Source organism: Pseudonaja textilis, chromosome 5 (genome assembly GCF_049901715.1).
Source record: "Pseudonaja textilis isolate UNSWEBS1 chromosome 5, rPseTex1.2, whole genome shotgun sequence".
NCBI classification, from domain to species: Eukaryota; Metazoa; Chordata; class Lepidosauria; order Squamata; family Elapidae; genus Pseudonaja; species Pseudonaja textilis.
The window spans coordinates 65,465,684-65,484,851 of NC_141994.1; the positions used below are offsets into that span (position 1 = coordinate 65,465,684).

At 40.2% G+C, this 19,168-nt stretch overlaps 1 protein-coding gene across 3 annotated transcripts in view; it reads left to right on the forward strand.

The window, feature by feature from the left end:
- Positions 1 to 19,168, forward strand: part of PDE3A (phosphodiesterase 3A) — a 265,055-nt gene that overhangs the window by 104,698 nt on the left and 141,189 nt on the right. Inside the window, exon 1 of one of the 3 annotated variants that reach the window (XM_087935193.1) lies at positions 17,510 to 17,647. The exons of the other annotated variants lie outside the window; for them this stretch is intronic. Within the exon in view, the coding sequence (XP_087791319.1) occupies positions 17,645 to 17,647 (3 nt within the window). The 5' untranslated portion in view covers positions 17,510 to 17,644. Of the gene's footprint in view, positions 1 to 17,509; positions 17,648 to 19,168 lie in introns of those variants that run through there. 3 annotated transcript variants of the gene reach the window in all.

The window sequence follows — 19,168 nt, forward strand, 5'->3', positions numbered from 1 at the left end:
AGTGAACAGATGGAGATCAGGGCAAGACTGATTCACTGTTTTGCTAGTGGTAAATTTTGTGAATATATTCCCTAAAAATCTTCAAGGACATCAAAACAGCTGTGATGGGCCAGAAGTCTGGCATTTGTGGTCTGTGAGAGAAGGGCATAAGTTAGAGGCAAGAAGAACAGCATCTCACAGTCCTTGGAGTAAAGAACTCTACTGCCTCTACTACAAGACTGACCTATGTGTCCCATTCAAAAAATACTCGTTGACCCGGAAATGAGTTTCCTATATTGTTGGTTTATTTTAAGAATGTCAGGATGTTGTATGCTGGACTTTCTCTAGACATACATCTATTTCTGTAAATGATACAGTTGACCAGCAAGATGACACAGCTATAATTTTTTACCAGATAAAGTACCTGTCAGATTGTGCTCATGGTCCAGGTGAACAGAATAACAGAATTGGATGGGACCTTAGAGGTCTTCTGGTCCATCCCACTGCTCTGGCAGGAAACTCTATACCATTGCAGACAAATTTCATGTAGCTTTGCCATTGGTCTTTCTGGTTTTTCATAAAAGAGTACCCAGTTTAAAATAAAAATGATCCGAAATAGTGTAAGAATCCAACAAATGTAATATTATCAGGAGAAAGAATGTGTGAAGTACTATATGTGAAAGAGGGAAGGAGAATATTAAAATGAATTTGCATTAGTGAAACTGCTTTCTATGAGTCTTGCTTTCTTTTGGGGAATTTAAAAAGTTCAATGCTTAAGTTTTCCCTATAAATAATAGAATAGAATATACTAGACTAGAACAGAACAGAACAACAGAGTTGAAAGGGACCTTGGAGATATTCTAGTCCAACCCCCTGCCTAGGCAGGAAACCCTACACCACTTCAGACAAATGGTTATTCAACATCTTTATAAAAACTTCCGGTGTTAGAACATCCACAACTTCTGGAGGCAAATTGTTTCACTGATTAATTGTTCTAACTGTCAGGAAATTTCTCTATAGTTCTAAGTTGCTTCTGTCCTTAATTAGTTTCCATCCATTGCTTCTTGTCCTGCCCTCAGGTGCTTGGGGAAATAGTTTGACTCCCTCTTCTTTATGGAAATACCAGAACGCTATTATCATGTCACCCCTAGTCCTTTTTTTCATCAGTGTGTGTTTAAAAGATTGACCAGGATGCCAAGTTTATAATTTGATTGCTATAGCATCTAACAGGGGCCCTACCACAGTTGCATTCTTCAATATTTTTATAGATGATAAACTAAAAAAAATTAAATTGCAAACGGGAAGTAGAAAGGGGACAAGATTCGGAATCCCATGACTAAGAAAAAGTGATTTCATCTAGCAAATCAGAAGTGCAAAAAATCTTCCATAACTGGAAAGCTAAATTGATGAAATTCCCAAAATGCTTGAGTGCGAAAAGATGAATAGGATTGTACAGCTCATACTAAGAAAAGGTTGCATCTTTCATAGTCCCAGTTCTAGAAAGTAGTTCAAGCTAGTTTTCTTATGAGAAACATTTTACTCTCCTCCAGGGAGATGTATAGAGAATTAAAGATCATCTGTTATTAAAACATCTTGCTTTCAGGGCAATCACTTTCAATAATGCAAGGCAGCACTATTCTTGATTGATATTTGGTCTCCCTTTAGATATGCTCCATAGATTTTAGCTTCCTGGAATTGTTTGTTTGTTTGTTTGTTTATTTAGTCAATTGCTTACAAGGTAATAGGTATAAGTAAAAACATAGTTATGAATAAATGGATACATATAAGAAAAATAAAAAAATAAAAGAAACAATAGGACAGGGACGGTAGGCATGTTGGTGAGCTTATGTACGCCCCCCTACAGACCTCTTAGGAAAGGGGTGAGGTCAATAATAGCCAGTCTAAGGTTAAAGTTTTTGGGTTTGGGGGAAGAAACCACAGAGTCAGGTAGAGTATTCCAGACATTGACCACTCTGTTGCTGAAGTCGTATTTCCTGAAATCAAGTTTGGTGTGATTAGCCTTGAGTTTGTATTTATAGTTTGCTCTTGTGTTTTTATGGTTGAAGTTGATGTATTCATTGACAGGTAGGACATTGCAATGTATGATTTTATATACTATACTTAGATCGGACCGAAGGCAGCGTAGTTCTAGGTTTTCTACGTCTAGAATTTCGAGTCTGGTGGCATAAGGTATTCTGCAATGAGTAGAGGAGTAGAGAACACTTCTTATGAAATATTTCTGGACTTTCTCAACTGTGTTAATATCAGATACGTAATGTGGGTTCCAGACTGATGAGCTGTATTAATACTGTAATTATACTTTAGGCTATTAAACATCCAATAAAATCCAAACAAAATATTCCCAGAAAGGAACTTTTTCCTCAATGTTCACTCTCTTTTTCAATCAATCCAGAGATGGTTTCACATCCTGTGAAACATACACACACACACTACACTATACTATACTACACTAGATTATTAGTGCAGGATGGTTTCATGGCTGCCTACCCATAATGGCTATAGGAAAAAAAATTAAGTAGAGAATTTAATGCTTCATGACTGGCCAATTGCTAGAATTCTCATATAACTAGAACAGCCAGAAATGTGTAAGCATCTGACCAAAATAACACCATAGTTTGCTGACCTTAATTTCAGTGTAATTTTTGTAGAAGAAAAGTTGGCTTCTACAGTATTGGAAGCCAGAATCACCACTTATGGTAGATGCTAATGATCAATCATCATTGCTGTAATTGTCTATTCTTACTATTAAAAATCTAGTTGACTTCTAACAGTGATTTGATAGTTTCCCAATTTAAGAAGGGACAAGAATGTTGTGAATTTGGGGCCAGTGAAAATAATTGGACATGGGTACACCGAAGGGCATCAAGTGTGTTTTCTCAGCTTACATTGTACAGATTCCATTGTTCATCAGCCACAGATGTCCATAGTTTCTACCCTTCTCTTTGACTTTTTGGGCTCTTTCTGTGTGTATAAAACTTGTTCATGTGTGCTTGTTTCTAACCACAGTTGGTACCTTGCCTCTGTAGGTGGAGGAATGGCAGAACCTGAGAGTGGGCTTAAAGAGGGATCTGCCTAGAATCCCTACATAGCCGTAAGTGAACTAACTCCAACCTACCTTGAATTCTGTAAACTTTTAGGTAACCCCAAACAGCTGTTAATGATTAGATTCTTGTACACAGGCATGATTAGCAATAAATTAGTTTAATTGGACCTTTATGTGTAGATCTGATCTTTCATGCCTGATAGCCCCTTTGTACATGCAGTGCCTATAAATTGTCTTAATTACTCTGTTTCACAGCCATTTTGTCTTTTTTTTTTTTTTACTTCTCCCTGGCCTAGAGATACTTTTGGTTTGTCTCCATCTACTTTCACTCTTTAGCCCTTTAGCCATGTTGTATAGAATTTGATGTAACTGGCAGAAAAAAACCCACCCATCCTTAGTCTAAAGCAATATGGTATCGTTGGTTGCCTGACTTACATAATTAATGTTAAACCTAGAAATCAAGCAAGAAGCAATTAAGGTGTGTCTGTGTGTGTCTGTGTGTAAATGTACCAATAGAGATATTACATCAATTCTTGGTTCTGTCAGGTGTGAAAGACCAGGTCCACATGTGAAGACCTAATTTAACTAATTTATTGCTAAAAAGCCTATGCACAGGAGTTTTTTTTAAAATTAACCAGTTAGCACCTACTTGGGGTTAGATAAGGGTCAACAGAATTCAAGGGGGGTTGAAGTTAGTCCACTTGTGGCTATGTAAAGATTCTAAGCTGATCCTACTTTTAACACTGCGCCCAGGTTCTGCAAATCTTTCTCATACAGGTTCTATTTTTTTAAAAAAAATGGTGCTTGAATTAATTTAACAAAAGGAAAGTTACAGATATGTTTATGTGTATCTTTCTGATACTTGGTGACTGCCTAGATTAATCTCCACAGTTTTTGTGGCAAGATTTCGGAAGTGGTTTGCCATTGCCTTTTTCCAAGGGCTGAGAGAATGACTGGCCCAGCTGGCTGTGCCCCAGCTGGGACTAGAACTCATAAATTGAAAAATAAAGTGAAAAAAAAATTAACTTCAAGTGTAATAAATAAATTAAGAATAATATTTTAAGCATTATATTCATTTAAAGAGGGAGGAAGAAGGGGAGGAAAAAGGCTCAGGGGATTTATAATGCAAACAGAAGAGTTCCAATAAGTTTCCTGTGTCGCTCTGACATCTTGTTCCTATCTTATAATATAACATATGATTAATTTGACATTTGTCCCCGGTTTGCTCCTTGAAGAATTTGATATGACTCCATCTCTCGATCTCTACATCTGTCTACCCCACTCTACATCTGTTCTAGGCTTCTGTTGTAGGATTTCTTCCAACTGTGAAAGTCTAAGATATGTGCAAGTAAAGCTGTGCCTGGAAGGTGGTGACTCTTAAAAACTTGGACAGAAGAAATTGGATGGCATACTTTCAACACACTATTGATGGCTTGACAATAGGAGTTAAGTTGGCTGGCAATAGGCAAGCTGACTCATCTTTCCTTATTCCAGGAGTAAAAAGAGAGCTGGGAAAAAAAAAAAGGAACACAAATCTCTTGCTTTTAATTTGGTGACCTCTTTGTCTTCCATTTGGTTTCAGGGTGTGGTGGAGAAATGTGTAAATAAACCTGCTTTTGCAGAAAGTTTAAGTTTCCATTGACCTGCTATCTCCTGGGTGATTATTGTTAATCCCTGAAAATTTTATGCTCAGAGGTCAGATGCCAGTAAGATCATCTGTAACCTGTTCAGTTTTTGTTGGGTTTGATGGTTTCTGCATAGATGATGATGTTAATATTATTTGGGAATAATTTTAAGTACACCAATTCTTCAGTGTGGCATAACTTTCCAGGGTCCAATAGTATAAAAAACAGCTACACATTATCATCATAGTTAGTTACAGTGATTTTTATTTCAGTGCAATATAGACACACTTGGCATGTTCCAACTCTGTTATGCAATGTTCTAACTCTGTGATGGCAAACCTATGGCACGTGTGCCACAGGTGGCACGCAGAGCCATTTGTGCAGCCACGCAAGCCCCAGCCAAACTTACCTGCACTGCACATGCGCATGTCTCTCAGCTGATTTTTGGCCCGTTTGAGGCCTTTTTCGGCCACCTGAGGCTCGAGGGAATCTTCTGCAGCCTCAGAAGACCGAAAGACAGGCCTTCCAGAAATATCAGAAATGCCCGTTTTCAGACTCCAGATGGCCTCTGGAACTCAGGGAAGGCTGTTTGCTCCCTCCCGGAGGTTGGAGGGAAGCCTCTGCAGCCTCGGCAGGCCGAAAAATGGGCCTTCCAGAAGTGTCCAAACGGGCCTGGTTTCAGCCTCCAGAGGCTTCCCTTGAACCTCCAGGAGTGCAAAAACGGCCTTCCCTGGGCTCCAGAGGACCTCTGGAGACTGAAAAATGGGCACTTCTGGTATTTCCGGAAGGCCCGTTTTTTGGCCTCCTGAGGCTGCAAAGGCTTCCCTCGAGCCTCGGGAGGCCAAAAGTGGCCTCAAACAGGCCGAAAATCAGCTGGGGGCATGCACATGCACAGTGCAGGTAACGGAGTGGGGTGGGGGTGTTGCGCACACATGTGCAGGTTGGCAGGGCACATTGCATTGTGGATGCTGGAACGTATGCGCTATTGCATGCCTGCGCCCTTTCGGCACACCACAACAAAAAGGTTCGCCATCACTGTTCTAACTGATTGGGTTTCAGTTAATTAAATGAAATAAAAAAATATTCCACATCCAGATCATCCTCTACTTACAAACACAATTGAGCACAAAGTTTTTGTTGCTAAATGAGACATTTGTTAAGTGAGCTTTGCCCCAATTTATGACCTTTATTGTCACAGTTGTTCAGTGAATCATTGCAGTTGTTGAATTAGTAATACCGCTGTTAAGTGAACCAGGCTTCCCCATTGACTTTGCTTGCCAGAAGTTATAAAAGGAAAATCCCATAATTCAGGGACACCGCAACCCTCATGAATATGAACCAATTGCCAGACATCCAAATTTTAATCACGCGATTGCAGGAATGCTGCAACGGTTATAAGTGTGAAAAATGGTGCTAAGTCACTTTTTTCAGTGATGTTGTAACTTTGAATGGTCACTAAATGAACTGTTGTAAGTTGAGGACTCCTTGTATATGACTCTGGTAGCTTACAAAAACATAAAGTATTGTAAAACAACAAGACAAAACAACAAGTAAAGACAGTACAAACAATACAAAAGTATATAAATTTCAAAGCTGAGATAATAAAATAAATAAATTTTGCCCACATTTCTGTTCCCTTTTTTCCCTACTAGCTTTTTGCATTGTGGACTCTTAACCTACCACCCAGAAGTTAAGAAAACAAAACCATAAACCCATACACATGCATAATGTGTTGGCTCAGTACATACAATGGCTTCACTTGGCTGCTGAATTAATCCAATTCCCAGCAGCCTGCAATATATTCAGTCATAAATTAGACAGTTGGTCTAAATCAGTGTTTAGATTCTGGCTGGTGAATTTTGGGAGTTGAAACCCACATCTTTTAAAGTGGCCAAGTTTGAAAGTGTAGATTCTCAATTCAGCTCCATCCCACCAAAACCTAACTTAACCTACCCTGTGAACAGGCTGCTGGGTCTTCCTGCCATGGATAAGGAGAAAAGCAAGCATTAAACAATAACACCGAATACAGTGCAACCTCCATTTTCCAGACCTTGAGACAATAGAATTGATGTGCAGCAGACTAGCTGGGCTGCAAAGTACGCCATTTGTGTTGCTGTTGTAAATTACAGCTTTCCTGTTGGCATGGAAGAAACCCGCCAAGGCCTGGGCTGTTCCCAAAGGTTTTTAGCAATTGATGAGGTGTTAATTCCCATTCCTGCAGTAGGTTATTGCTGCTTCCTTTGGTGCAGCAATATTTTGGAAGGTTGGTAATTATCAGATTTGGGATTAAAGTTTTTTTTCCACTGTAGTTTTTCTAATTTATTTTAAAAGTTGCTCAAAGCTTTGTTTTGTTTTCGGTTCTGACCTTTTAAAAATCTCTCTCTCTCTCTCTCTCTCTCCTGTCTGTCTGTCTGTCTGTCTATCTATCTATCTATCTATCTATCTATCTATCTATCTATCTATCTATCTATCTATCTATCTATCATCTAGAGTTGTTAACATTAAATAAAAACCCAGCCCTGAGATATGCACAAAGGTTCTGGTAGGCTTAGCCTCTCATTCCCTTGCCATATAAGCCAGACTCTTGTTAGGCCATCTCCAATTTACAGCCATGGGTTACATAGTCAGAGTAATGAAGAATGAATTCCCACACTGCTAAATAACATCAGCATCCTCTCAGTGGATCTTGAGCTGTTTTCATGCTGTCCAGTAGAAAGTATTCAAAAGATTGGCTCTGGATGGGTTAAAAAAAGGTACTTCTTGTCTTTAATTCAAACTTACTAGTATTTATATAATTTTTCAAAAATGAAACTGAAAGGCAAGGTTGGAGTTGAAAGCATGAGTCAGTTGTCCCAATTCCAAGCAGCTCAAAACAATAATATAAACACAGGCTCAGCTAAATAAATATAAATCGGGTATAATCATATATCGGTACATAAAATAATTTCATTGAACAGTACCATAATAGTAATAAGCAATAGCACTTAGGCTTACATACAGCTTTATAGTACTTTACAGCCCTCTCTAAGTGGTTTACAGAGTCAGCGTATTGCCCCCAACAATATGGATCCTCATTTTACCGACCTCGGAAGGATGGAAGGCTGAGTCAACCTTGAGAATTGAACTCCTGGCAGTGGGCAGAATTAGTCGACAATACAGAATAAATTATCAAATAATCTAGTTACCCATCTTGTATATCTCTTAGTGGCCACAACTCCATTCCTGAGTGCTCTTTGGAACAGCTAAATCTTCTCAAACTTTCTAGATTTGTGAGTGAGGGAAGGGAACATCTGTTGAGAAGAATTATTATGAAGTCCTACCACATCTTGCAGGGGTTCAATTCTTAGAAGGTGGGAAGACATCTCTTGGGAAACAGATTCTCCCTGAGTTCCTCTGAAAATAAGACCCGGCCTTATATTAATTTTTGCTCCAAAAGACACATTAGGGCTTAGTTAGGTCTTATTTTCGAGGGAAATATGGTACTAATTGTGTCCGTCTGGCTGACAATCTTAACTGGAGCTTATTTTTGGGATAGGGCTTATATTACAAACATCCTAAAAAACCATGCTTGGGCTTATTTCCCAGTTGGTTCTTTTCGGGGAAACACTGTATGTAGAGAAGGTGATTTCATAGATAATAAAGACCTTAAGGTCATCACCAGGATTTTGAAATTGCACCAGAAAACAAATTTGCAACTAGTACTGGTGTTATACAACAATGACAACCTATATGAGTGACTTTAGCTAGAATGGGCCACAGTTGGGTCAAACCAACATGGACAATCATAAATGCCCAACCTCCCCGGGTAGAGCTCCATCTGTTATTCTATCAATAGTCCCAAAGGTGCTTTTTCAAGACACAATTAGACTTTCTTGTTCTTCTTTGAAGACATTTTACTTCTCATTCAAGAAGCTTCTCCATCACTGACTGGATGGTGGGGTATGGAAGGATTTACACTACTTGCAGACATTTGGTCATTTGCATTCTTTTATTAGAGAGTTGTTGGGCCTTCTATTCTCCACCATCCAGTTGGAGCTGAAGAAGCTTCTTGGATGAGTAGCTAAATGTCTTCAAAGAAAAACAAGAAAGTCCAGTTGCCTCTTGATAAAGGGCCTTTGGGACAACTATGTCCTGGATGACTGAGAATTCGCTTCGACTGTTAGTTTATCAGTAGCTGAGAATCCCAGAGCACCTCCAAATTCTGGGCTAGTTCTTTTCAGAGTGATGGATTTCCCCCTTGCATATTTATTTCAAGATGCTTTTGATGGATTGGACACTTGATCTGCAAGGATACTAGGATAGGACTCTATAGTTCTTTGGTCTGCAATCCTAAGTGATTTTGGACAGCCTTTGCCTCATTTATCACTCTGTATAGATAGCTCCTGGGGTGCTGTGGAGTTTATTAAATAAATATTTCAAAGTACTTTCATGTTCTGGGATGAAAGAGTTGCGTTAAAATGTACTCAGTGTTGTCATTATTGATTTATGCTGGATTTTACTGCTGCAGATTTCCGTCCTTTAAAAGCCTCCAGTTTAAACAGTAAAAAAAAAAAAAAGGCAACGTCTTTTTTTCTTCTTTTTCTTTTGCACCTGACCTCTTTTTTCCCCTCCATCATCGTCTTCTGAAAGCTTTTGCAGGGTAGCCATAAACTTTCACTTGAAGAGGAAAAAAACATTGACATTCGTGCTTAAGCCTTTGAGAATTGGGGAGGAAAATAAAGGCAATTCAGAAAAATGCAGAACAGGAGACATGAGATGTTGCCTTCTCTGGAGCTGCAGAGTACAAGGTGCTATCACATGCCCCATGCCAGATTCATTCCTGGAGTGTAACCCTTGATGTATACCAGGGGTCGGCAACCCACGGCTCTGAAGCCACATGTGGCTCTTTCATCCCTCTGCTGTGGCTCCCTGTCGCTGGTCAGTAAAAGGAAAAAGGATGCTGCGCTAGGAAGGAGACTCTGTGGTGGGGGAACTGGACTTCCGGTCAGCAGAGGAAAAAGGACTCCACACTAGGAGGAGACTCTATGGTGGGGGAACCGAACTTCCGGTCAGTTCCAAAATTGAACAGGGGGCTTTCGGTTAGGACATTTGTGGCTCTTTGAAGGTTGAAGGTTGCCAACCCCCGATATATACACTGTACAACCCTATAGTATCCCACAGGCAGATAAAAGATTCTGTACTTTTAGTTTAATATTATATATAAACCAAGCATATAATATTGTTGTTCAACAAACACTGGTTGGAAAAAAAAACTGAGCCCAGAGAGATTGAATTACCATACTCAGTGGTTCTTGACACATGTTGAAATAGACACATTAATACACAGATACTTAATCTGAACAATACGCATTGAAGGAAGGAACAATATTGAGAACTTTGTCGTTGACATAACAGGTCTAGGGTTTGAATTTGTAAAACAAAAACAAAAAATTTGTTTAAAGATATTGCTTAGTATGTTACCCTTCAATAATGCAGGAAGCTGTAGATAGAGAGTTTCAATTCAATTCAATCTCGCACATTGAGCTTTTTCCCCTTGCGTCTGTCTGTCTATCGGTCTCACTTACTTTCTCTCTTTCACTTTCAAGATGACCCAGAGCAGAATATCTTCTAGCCCTTTCTTAAAAATTAAATTAGTGGGTGTTTCCAGGTTGTTATACATTCTGATTCTTATGGTTTGTGGGAAGTTCAAAAAAAAAAGTACAGTGATCTTGGGAACCCTGCTGTGAGAAAGATACTAGTTTTCTGCATTCTGTGGTGAAGTTTCCATTTCTGTATTTATATTGTACTAAGGAATGGATGGATGTGTGTGTGTGTGATGTCCACCCAGGGAACCTCCATAGCTGAAAATGAGTAGAATCTAAACCTCTTAGCCCACTACACCCCAGTGGCTCTTGGGCTGAGATAGGATTGGCCCAAAGTTCTTCAGCTCCATGATTCAGGCTGAGCTTAGGACCCAGAATCTCCATCACTAATCCACACTGGCTCTTATGGTGCTTATATAACAAAGTTTACCTAGAATCACACGTTTCTCAACTTTGGCAGTTTGAAGATGCTGGCTGGGGAATTCTGGGAGTTGAAGTCCACAAGATGTGTAGCAGAAAGGGTTTGAACATGACAATTTGCTATGAGCTATCATTAAAGGCATCTGCTGAGCCCAAGGATTTCCTCAGAATGACAAAAAGAGCTTCCCAGTGTTCATAGATGCGCGCAACATCACAACACAATTCCAAGTGGGTAGAGTTTGCCTCACGGGATCTCAGTGCTCCTCATAGATTTATTATGTATTATTAATATTTTTAAAGTGAGGTTTATATAGAGGCCAAACTTGCTGTTTGTAGCTATTTTGATTGTTGCTGTTTTAGCTCCTTTCCAGCATGGTGTTGTATTTGACTGGCTGGTATTCCTGTCCTGACCGTATCAAGCTTGTTTGTCTTGTCAAAGAAAAAACTACAGGTAGTCCTCAGTTAATGACAGCCCATTCTGTGACTGTTTGAAGTCGTGACAGCACTGGATGAGGGGGACTTATGACAGGTCCTCAGAGTTCCAGACAACCCAGTACTTCTGCAGTTACATGAACAGAATCTGGGCACTTGGCAACTAACTCATACTTAACACTGGTTGCAATGTCTCCACATCATATGCCCATCCAATCTTACTGAATTTTGAAGACTGTTGTAAGACCCTTCCTTCAGCACTGACATAACTTTGAACGAATGGTCATAATTCACACCTGTATTTTAAAAACAAAATGCAATGATTTTTATGTCATTTCAACAAATTATCCAAATTATAAATTTTGTCCATTTTCATCTCAGGAATACTTGGGGAGATTTCCGGATATATTTTGGCACATGTGGCAATCTTTTCAGTCAATTTAAATGTCTCTCTTGTGATGGGTTTGTGTGCGGTTGACCAAAGAAGAAAACCCTTTTATCCAGTTTTGGTAATTTATCCTGGTTTGGGAAACTCTGTTACAGAGAATCCCACACCCACCATATATTTGAATAGGTTACATGCCTGCATAGCTGATATATTTTGAATGGCTTGTTTAGACCATGAAATACCCTCAGCAAAAGCCATGAAGTTTACGCTGGCCATCTTGTGTACATTCTTCTAACCTAAACATAATAATCAGTGAGACCAGAAATCATTCTGAGTGATGTCATTTTTTTCTCCTATTAATAAACAGGGCATGATCTGTAAAAATCTGTGATGGTCTCGGTTTTTTGTGCAAGATTTTATCTTGAGGAAACTTTTGCAGGTCTCAATAACCGGCTGTTGCTTTTGTTTGTTTGTTTGTTTGTTTATTTATTTATTTGAAACAATAGTCATTTAATCTTCTGTATTTGTTTCCTCTATTTAATATTTTCATACAACTATTTTGCAGATTTTCTTAGCTGAAACTTTATCCTATACACATGAGTCCTCAACTTAGGATCACAATTAAAACCAGAATTTCCATTGCTAAGCAAGGCAGTTGTTAAGTGAATTTTGCCCCGTTTTATGACCTTTTTTGCCACAGTTGTTAAGTCAATCACTGCAGTTAAGTTAGTGACATGGTGGTTAAGTGCATCTGGCTTCCCCATTGACTCTGCTTGTCAGAAGATTGCAAAAGGAGGTCAGATCCCATGACCCCAGGACACTGCAACTATCATAAATAGGGGTCAGTCACCAAGCATTTGAACTTCGATCATGGGATAAAGGAGATGCTGAAATAATGAGAAATGTAAAAAATGGTCATAAATCATTTTTTTTCCGATGCTGTGGTTTCTTCAAAGAGTCACTAAATGAATAGTTGTAAGTCAAGGACAACCTATGCAATATACGGAATACTGTCATGCCCTTGGTAGAGTCGGACTCTGAGGGAGAGGAGGAACAGCTGACAAGAAGTGGAGGTGCGGCTCCGGAGGTTGTGAAGGAGGCTGGGGAAGGGCAGCAGCCGGCTGGGCAGTGAGAGGAAGAACCAGGCCCATCTTCTCTTCATCCTAGGACACGCAGGGAAGAATAGAGAAGGAAACAACTTGGCTTATGAGAGAGGAAGTGGCCATAATCCCCCTCATTGGTGGCAGCTGGGGAAAATAGTATATAAGTATATAAGTTAAAACACAGCGTTGCCAGAAGCAAAGCGTGTTTTATTTTGGGCTGAAGTTATCTTGGTTGGCATCCTTCCAACAGACTCTGCCTTGTTATCTCCTTGAATTTGGTAATTACTTATCCTAGTCGGTTGTGGAAATTTCTTCATTGTAGTTTGTTCGGTTTTTTTATTTCACCTCTATCTGCTCATTAAGTTCGGACTGTATTGCTTTCTTTTAAAGACTAGTTTTGAGTACTTTTTATCTCCAACTGAGTATTATTGAACAGTGGGGCCAAGTTGGAGGCATTAAAGGACATTTATTTACATTTTGGATTTTGTTATGTGTATGTTACACTCTGGGTCATCACAAATACATTGATTGCTTTTTCAAAGGAAAAAAAATCCTAAATTTATGCTGGTTTGTTTTTGAAGGATCAGTCTGAAGCCCACCCTCAAGTGTTGACTGAGGTTTAGTGATAATCTCTCTGTCTGTCTGCTGTTTCTCTATCCATCCATCCATCCATCCATCCATCCATCCATCCATCTTCTCACTTCTATGGGGTAGCCTGTGTCTTCTTCAGTCTTGGGTCCTCTACCACAGGGGTCTCCAATCCCTGGTCCTTGAACCAGCACTGATCTGTGGCATGCCAGAAACTGGGCCACACAAACAAGTGAAGCTCCCTCTGTGGAATGCAGGCAGCATGTGAAACCACACACACACACACACATATACCTGGTCCACAGAAAAGACTCTTTTCATGGAACCAATTCCTAGGTTGGGGTACCAAAAGGTTGGGGGACCTCTGCTGTACCAGAAGTCTGGGAGTTTGAAGTCTTGGTCTCTTTCAGACCTGAAGGAGGCCGTACAAACAAACAAACATGTCCATTTGCCTGTGTCTTCATCAGAAATGTAACAGGTATCCTTTTGAAGAGGACAACTCTATTTCATCTTGACACTGAACATTATTTCTGGGTTAATTATTTGAGAAGAAAAACCCAGTCTCCAGAATTAGAGGATAGCAAAGACATCAGGATGGAAATGTTATTAAAAATGTGTGGAGGCCAAACATACAACCTCGTCTGTCTGTCAGTGGTATTATGGATCCTTTAATTAGTTAATTTATTTGTTTAGCATCCCATGCCAGCTTTTTTCTTGTGGTACCATTAACACACCATTGGAACATAGTTTTAGAATTATTGGATTAAAACTGCATCAAGACAAACCCATTTCCCACTTTTAATTCTTGCTGAGAGCCTTGGGAATGCGAAGCATCCATGGTTGATGCCAGTTGACAAATGCGATGAAATTCAGAGCAGCAGATTAAGCCTTGTGCTTAATTTATCCTAGCAACACATTTAGGTGCCATCATGGAAGATACCCTTGCAGTTTAGAAAAGGTTTTCAGAGTTTGGAGTTTGATTTTACTTTCAGAAGGAGCAGATACTGGGGGCGTTGGGAGGACTAAGTGGCTACATGTTTATTAGTTCACTTTTTAATTGCAAAATAACATGAACTAGCTTGGAAAAAATTAATATGATAGATGTGATGAGACCTTGGCAGGTTTTTTTGTTGAGAACAAATACAAAAAGCAGATGAGGAGTTTTAAGTTATTTCTGTAATTAACATTGTATTTAGCAAGCACTGGCTATAAACGCAAGAGTTGCTGGCTATAAATGAAGTTAACTCCTGCTTCAGCATATGCTAGGAGTTAAGTCTTGCATTTATTGCCAATATATTGTGGTCAGATGATGTAGGATTTGGGGTTGAACCTGAGCTGGAAGAAACAAAAACTGGGAAAGCTGGGAGCCAGGGGTGAAGCCAGGACAAAGAGTCGCTAGAGCAAGTCAAGTCCCAAAGAAGTCAATCAGCTGATACAGGAAACTCTTGAAGATTTTCCAGTGGCAATCAGCATGGCAGAATCATTCAGACATCTATGATCTCTTAGTAAGACCGTCTCTTCTGAAGGTGAAGAAGCTTCTTCTTGAATGAGAAGCTGAACATCTTCAAAGAAAAACCAGAAAGTCCAGTTGCCTCTTGAAAAAGCACCATAGGGACAACCAAGACCTGGATGACTGAGAATCTCCATAGATACGGAGGGTCTTCCAGTTATCCAATAGTCACACTGGTGGGAAATTCTGGGGCTGTAGTCTCAACAATTATTTCATCAAATCAAAGGACTGCAACTTAATGTTCCCCTTCTGTCCATTGGCATAATGTAGATGTTCTTAAGATGTGCCCTCTGGGTCTAGAGCAGGGGTATCATACTGGATTTCTTTGAGGGCTGGATCAGCATTGTAGTTCTCCGTGGGCTGGCTGGGAGTGGGGAGACAGGATGGATGCCTCCTGCAGCACTCTGCTGGCCAAATGTGCCATTTTGGCTGCCAGAGGCACCATGGGCCAGTCCTTTGCTATTTCCAGGCCAGCCCTGCAAGCCAGATTTAAGCACCCCTGGTCTAGAGGATTTAAGTTTGACACCCCTGGTCTAGAGCAGGAGTCGCCAATTTTTTGGACCTCAGGGATCGCCAAACTCTTAATTTTAAATCCCGCGGACCAAAGACCCTGGGAAAATCCCCCCAAAGTCTGCAAGAAAATTCCCCACCCTGTTTTCCTACCAATTGATCATTTTTATTTGGGATTGCAGGAAGTCTCCAGCTTTGTTCTCAGGGGGTGGGGGGAGGGAGAGAGAGACTTTGGGCTTCATGCAAGGAAAGCAGCAGAAGTCTTTCTTTCTCTTCCCCAAACTCTACCGGAAATGAGTCTTTGTGAGATTTGTCGCGCCAGTGCAGCCTCTTGGAACAGGATGCCTTGCAGGGTCCCAAAGACTCATTTCTGGCAGAGAGAAAGAAAGACTTTTGTTGCTTTCCTTGCATGCAGCCAAAGCAGAAGAAGCAAGAAGTGGAAAGAAGCAGCCCGGTGGCCAGGCGAGGCGCGTGGGGCAAGTTCCCCCCCTCCACCCTTTCCCCCATCCCCTCACTATCTCATGTTGTTCGCAATGCAAGGGACACAAGCCTTGTGTTTCTGTGGGCCATGTGGGCGGTGCAGCCTTATATTCCCGCACAGCCTGGATTAATTGCTTTGGGGGGTGCTTTGGGGGGTGACATTTCTCTGCAGACCACCAACATTTTCTCGCAGACCACCAGTGGTCCCCGGCCCACTTTGTTGGCAGCCACTGGTCTAGAGGAATATGCGCTGAGCATAACCTGTGCATCACTAGCACAATGTTTTGACTTGCAGATTAGTTTCAATACTGAACCTACATCATCTGATCACAGAAAACTGACTCTTGAGTGCAAGAGTTGGCTTTTAGTACCTAGCGAACAAGGAATGCAAAGTCATAATGTTGGTTATGGTTTTTCTGCTTTGAAATATGGGGCAAAGAAGTAAGAATGCGCTCAGGCTGCAAGACTCTTTTCAGGCATCAAAATCCCAGTAAGATTTGAACAGAGATGGACCCAAAAGTTTTTTGAATTTCTCCATCAGATTATCAGGCAGAAGAATTGGACAGGTGCTCCCTTAAAATTTTCTAGGGGAAGAAATGGCTTCCCTAACTAAGTCTTAAGGGCAAAGTTCTTTCTTAGTGCCACTGCAGGAACTGTTTGATTTAAAGATGCTTGGGAAATTAGGAAGGCTGGAGATTACTGGAAAGAGGAAAGACAGTACATTTTCCTTTCCTAACTGACAGTTAAATAATGGGAGAACTGCACTGCCCATTGTGGGAATCTTGCTGCAAATATTGTATCCCCTAAAATTATTTGAACAGGGCATTATTTTCCATAAGAGTACCAATTGGTAGACAATCATACAAGAGAGGTTATTTGCTTGAGATCTGAAATGACGGCCAGTTTGGGTATTTAATACAATAAAATGTCTTGCCTTTGATTCATAATGTACTTATTTATGGTATTTATTAAAGCCCACCCTGATCCTAGATAATTCTAAATGGCGTGGAACAACCAAGAATTAGGTGCTATCCCTCAACTAACCAGAATCGAACGCTTATTGAAAGAATATCAACATTGTACCTTGACTTAGCTTAAGATGACTGGTGAACCTAGTGAAGGTTTCTTCTCTCATTAGGTCCTCTCTAAATCAGGAGCCCCCAAACTCGGCAACTTTAAAACATGGACATCAATTTCCAGAATTCCTAAGCCAGCATGGCTGGCTGAGGAATTCTGGGAGTTGAAATCCACAAGTCTTAAAGTTGTCAAGTTTGGAGATCTCTGATCTAGATGACCAGACCTGATAGTCAGACTCAGTTTGTACAAACTGTAATGCAACTGGCCAAGAAGCTAATCCTGCGCGTTATTACTATATTAAAGCTGACTTGTATGTATTGGCAGTGTTACGTATGCCAGTGGTTCTTGACCTGTCACAACTTGTGTTTCACTAATTTCTGAAAAACCCAGATCCTATGAAGATTTAAAAAAAAAAAAAAAAACTTCCTTGCTTTTTCCGAGTAGGATGTGAGCATAGGCATGTACCTAAAAGCATTCTGTTATGCCTCAGTTACAGTAAAATTTGGAAACATTAAAAATGCACTCACAAAAATGTTAGCAATTCCGCTTTAACTGGTAAAATCGTGAGTGGGGCCGCAGCCGTTAGAGTGGAACCAGTTTTCCCTTGAATACAAGCAAACAATGAGGAAGAGCTAAGGAACAAAGAACATTATTTTAGTTTATTAAGCCTCCCAAATCCCTAACCCCTCAGAGGCTGCTCCAGTCCCATGCTCCAGGAAATGTTCTGCCAAGATACACAGTTCCTGTTCTCAGTGCACTGGACTGGAGACCAGTAGCCGTGTCCTCTTCCTCCTCTGCTCTCCTCAGCAACTTCCCAGTTTGGGAAGGCAACGGCCTCCCCAATGGTGTGCATGCCATTGGTTGAGAAACAGCATTGTAGACGACTATGGTAAGTTCCCGAGACAGGGAGGCTAGCTTCGAATAATGCTCCCTCAGCGATGAATTGCCGATAATAATCCTGAACGGGATTACTCATGAGATTCAGATCTTTGGAATGAAAGTAGGAAGAGATGTGCAGATACTGGGTTTCCTCTTGCCCTCGGTAAACTCATGTTTAAACAGCGCATAGAGGCAATTCGGAAGAAATGCTAAAAAAAAAAAAAAAATCCCTGGCCAAAAGGATCGGTGATCAAGCGGTTGCAATTAGTTACTGTGGCAAGCGGAAAAATTAAACTATTAAAAAAGGGCAATGTGAGACGGCGAAGGAAAGGAATGCTTTTAGCCATTATTTCTTTAGCGTGGGATCGCTGGCAGATGCATCGCGCAGGAAAGATCAGTCAGAGCACTGTCTCTTTGGCTGAAGATTACTTTCTCATATTGTGGACTAAACAGCTCTAGAGAGAGACCAGGGATTACTGAGCATCTCAAATTGTCCTAATTTTTTAAATGATCCTTTCTTGGGAGATGGAGGGGAATACGTATGTTTGATAGGAGGGAGGGGTAGATTCAGTTGCATAATTAACTGCTTTAATTATGTATCAACAGCGACAACAACAAGATAAATCTATTAAAATGCACCGCCAGCCTTTTGTTGTAACTCTCAAGTCATACTGAAATTTGGCAGGCAAGCAGCAGAGAATTGGAGCAAGTTTTCTTGCTCCTGATACATAAAAATAAATAAAGTAGCTCTGTTTAAGTTACCAGTGAGTTTAACACATATACTTTGCTTAAAAAAAGAAAGAAAGTTTATAAAAGTCTGTATAAATTCTGTCTGCCACTTACTCGAAAGTTGTTACTCTTTTTAGTCCTACAACCCCTGATGTTTTGGGTTTGGTTTTGTTTTGTTTAATTGACCATCCCAGTTTGAAATGATAAAACATTTGCTCGAATATCGTTATAGTTCCTTGGGTAATCTCCCACACTTCAGAGTGGATTAATATTCTTTGGAATAGAAGTCCTGTAGGTATCTGGGTACCCAGCCATGAAGATATTGTACTTATCTTTATGAATCATCAGTCCTACATTGCCCTCCTGACCAAAGTTGGATTTCTAATTCCAGATCAAGAATTAGATTTGGATCAGATACCTTTTATCGTTTGTTTAAGATAAATCAAGGAAATGCATAGGAAGTTGTGGTTATAGGACTGGAGTGAAAGAAATCTAGAAGAAATCTCTCTTGAACTCTGTATGTTTTACTGTTCATGAAAGTTGTCCCCTGATGTCTTCTTGTAGAATTGAATGTGGAAAGCAATAGTGTCTGCAATGGGAGTGAGGTGAGGAAAATAATCAAGACAGGCTTTAGAGCAGGGGTGTCAAATTTGTGTCATCGTGGCATTGTGACGTGATGTAGTCACCATATGTCATGACCAGGAAAAACTAGACCCTCATGTATAAACATTCTCTTTCATTATCTCATAGAACTTCATAAGCCGCTCATGGAAATTCCACCAATTTTCTCCTTCCTTCCTTC